The sequence below is a fragment of the Chaetura pelagica genome, unplaced genomic scaffold (genome assembly GCF_000747805.2).
Source record: "Chaetura pelagica isolate M959 unplaced genomic scaffold, ChaPel_1.0 scaffold405, whole genome shotgun sequence".
Lineage (NCBI taxonomy): Eukaryota > Metazoa > Chordata > Aves > Apodiformes > Apodidae > Chaetura > Chaetura pelagica.
The window spans coordinates 4,532,856-4,535,092 of NW_009953489.1; the positions used below are offsets into that span (position 1 = coordinate 4,532,856).

The window sequence follows — 2,237 nt, forward strand, 5'->3', positions numbered from 1 at the left end:
GACCTCCCGTGTCACCGGGAAACACGCTCTGCCCGGGCTTCGCGTCCGGGAGAAAACCCCCTCGTGGCAAAGACACGGAGGAGCCAGAACCACTCGGTTACAAGCAAACCTTTAATGATTTTGGGGCGATCTTTACAAGGTGCTCTTTGCCAGCTTCAAGGGAGCTCGTCGCTCACCGAGATGTTGGCAACTTGTGGCAGCTTCTGATAGACCGAGTTCCAGAAGGTCACAAAGGGGGCCCTCAGACCCTCCTTCACGGAGTTCTTGTTCATCTTGTTGTTGATTTCCAGGTAGTAAGTGCCTTTCTTGCTGTAGGGTGGCCAGTGAACGGGCACCTTTGAATTCCCTTTGTTGGGATCGCTGGGGGAGAATGGAAAATGGGAGTTCAGTTTTATCAGGACAGCTTGGGGGTGTAGCCAGGTCTGTGGTGTTTGGCAGGAATCCTGTCTGCTTTAAGTGAGGCTTTTAGTGAGTGCAAAGAGAGAGTCTGACTTTGAGACAAGCGACAGAAATTCTGCCTGGTGGGAAGGACTTGCTGAGTCCCAGTGTCCCCCCTCTGTCCCAGCTACCCTAGTGCAGACAGAGGCTTAACTCCTGTCTGAACAGAAGGATCCCACAACAACCCTCATAATGAAGTATAAGCAGAGTTCACAAGTTATGAAAATGCTTCTACTGTGCCCAGATGTTCCCTGGGTGAGGAGGACCCAGAGCAAGCTCCACCACTGGGAGAGGCAGAGCCAGGCTCACAACAGAAGTACAGAGGACACCCTGCTTTCAGGAATTGCTCCTGACAAGTTCATAGGCAAAAGCAGCAGGTTGAAGTGCTGCAGCAAAACCCCAGATGTGGAACTGGAATCACTCACCCTGTCCTGGCAAAATTGGTCCAGTAAGCAATCATGGCACGTGAGACAGTCCTGTGCTTGGGCCGGTAGCCCAGGGGGGTGGCAAAGGGTTTCCCAAAGACATACTGCAGGTCATCAGCATGGTCTGCCCCTACCCATTTTGGGTAGATGGGCATTCGGGATGGCTGGGAGAACAGGTAGCTGTATGTCTTGGCCTTCCTGGGGAAATAAAACAGCCCTGCTAAGCAGAGAGCAGAGCAGAGAGAGGGCTGCAGATTCATAACTGCACCCCAAATACCAGCAGAGCCAGAGATTCAGCCCTGGAAGATGCACACGTGTCTAAGAGGTTTTTAAGAAGGAAAAAATTGTTTTAATGGGAATTCAGAGTATTGACTCTGAATGACTCCCTTGCAGCATTGGAGAAATAGCGTTTGTATGAGCCAAGTCTGAGGGTGCACTCAGTACCTAAAAGCCTTTCCCCTTCAAGTTAAGCCCCCCCTAAGGTGCTCCTCAGCCCCCTGGGCTGGAATCACAGTGTTTTGCCCCACCACAGGCAGGCTTTGGGCTCCTGCCAGGGCTGAGCTGCTCACCTGGCATTCTTCAGGTGCAGATTCAGTGCCCACTGTGTGGGAACCAGGAAGATGTAGTCAGTAATCAGGTCCACCACTGTCTTCTTAATGACCTCCTGTTCTGGCTTGTCACCCCATGCTTGAGTGTAGATATTGTATGTTGCGTTGGCTCCAGCCTCGCCCCTGTCCACAGTGAGTCCTTCGATCAACTCATAGACTTGCTCCCTGAAAAGACAAGCAGAATCAATGAATGACAGACCAGAACCTTCCAGTGGGGCAGGGCTCATGGATATGGATCCCAGTCCCCACTTTCACACCCAACCCTGTGGTTAGCAACAGTTTGGTGAAGTAAAAACCTGTAATTTCAGTCCAAGTCTTAGACAGAGGACATGTGCTTCTCAGCTTTCTCAGCAGGACAGTTTGGGGCCAAATTGTCCAAGGATCCCTTTCACCCCCACAGAGGAATCTTATGCCCTAGCATATGTCCTAGGCACCCAGGCTTGGAGTGACACCCTGATTTGAAGCTAGTGCCCTGTCCATCAGGTCTAAGTCCTTGGAGTTTGGGGGCTACATTAAAGAGAAGGCTCCTCCTGCAAAGGGTTTTAAGAGCATCCTTCACTTACGGAGAGACTTTCCCAAAAGGGCGGTTGATGGCAGGTAAATCAATGCCAGCAAAGATGTGTCCATCCATGTTGTTGACCCCAGCGATGTAGTCAATGTCAGCAGCGTTGGCAAAGAGGTTCTCTGGCATGTCAGGGAGGAAGTCTCCATCGACGACAGGAGTGAGGGCAAGTGTGTGAACCAGGGGAGCTGCAGCAGGAATAGA

At 51.5% G+C, this 2,237-nt stretch overlaps 2 protein-coding genes across 2 annotated transcripts in view; both read right to left on the reverse strand.

The window, feature by feature from the left end:
* Window positions 1–1,018, reverse strand: part of GTF3C5 (general transcription factor IIIC, polypeptide 5, 63kDa) — a 7,935-nt gene extending 6,917 nt beyond the window's left edge. Inside the window, exons 1-2 of the mRNA XM_009998974.1 lie at window positions 864–1,018; window positions 177–360 (exon numbers count right to left, since the gene is read on the reverse strand). Of these exons, the coding sequence (XP_009997276.1) occupies window positions 177–360; window positions 864–1,018 (339 nt within the window). The remainder of the gene's footprint in view (window positions 1–176; window positions 361–863) is intronic.
* Window positions 1,019–1,428: 410 nt separating this feature from the next.
* Window positions 1,429–2,237, reverse strand: part of CEL (carboxyl ester lipase) — a 4,321-nt gene continuing 3,512 nt past the window's right edge. Inside the window, exons 8-9 of the mRNA XM_009998870.1 lie at window positions 2,035–2,221; window positions 1,429–1,636 (exon numbers count right to left, since the gene is read on the reverse strand). Of these exons, the coding sequence (XP_009997172.1) occupies window positions 1,429–1,636; window positions 2,035–2,221 (395 nt within the window). The remainder of the gene's footprint in view (window positions 1,637–2,034; window positions 2,222–2,237) is intronic.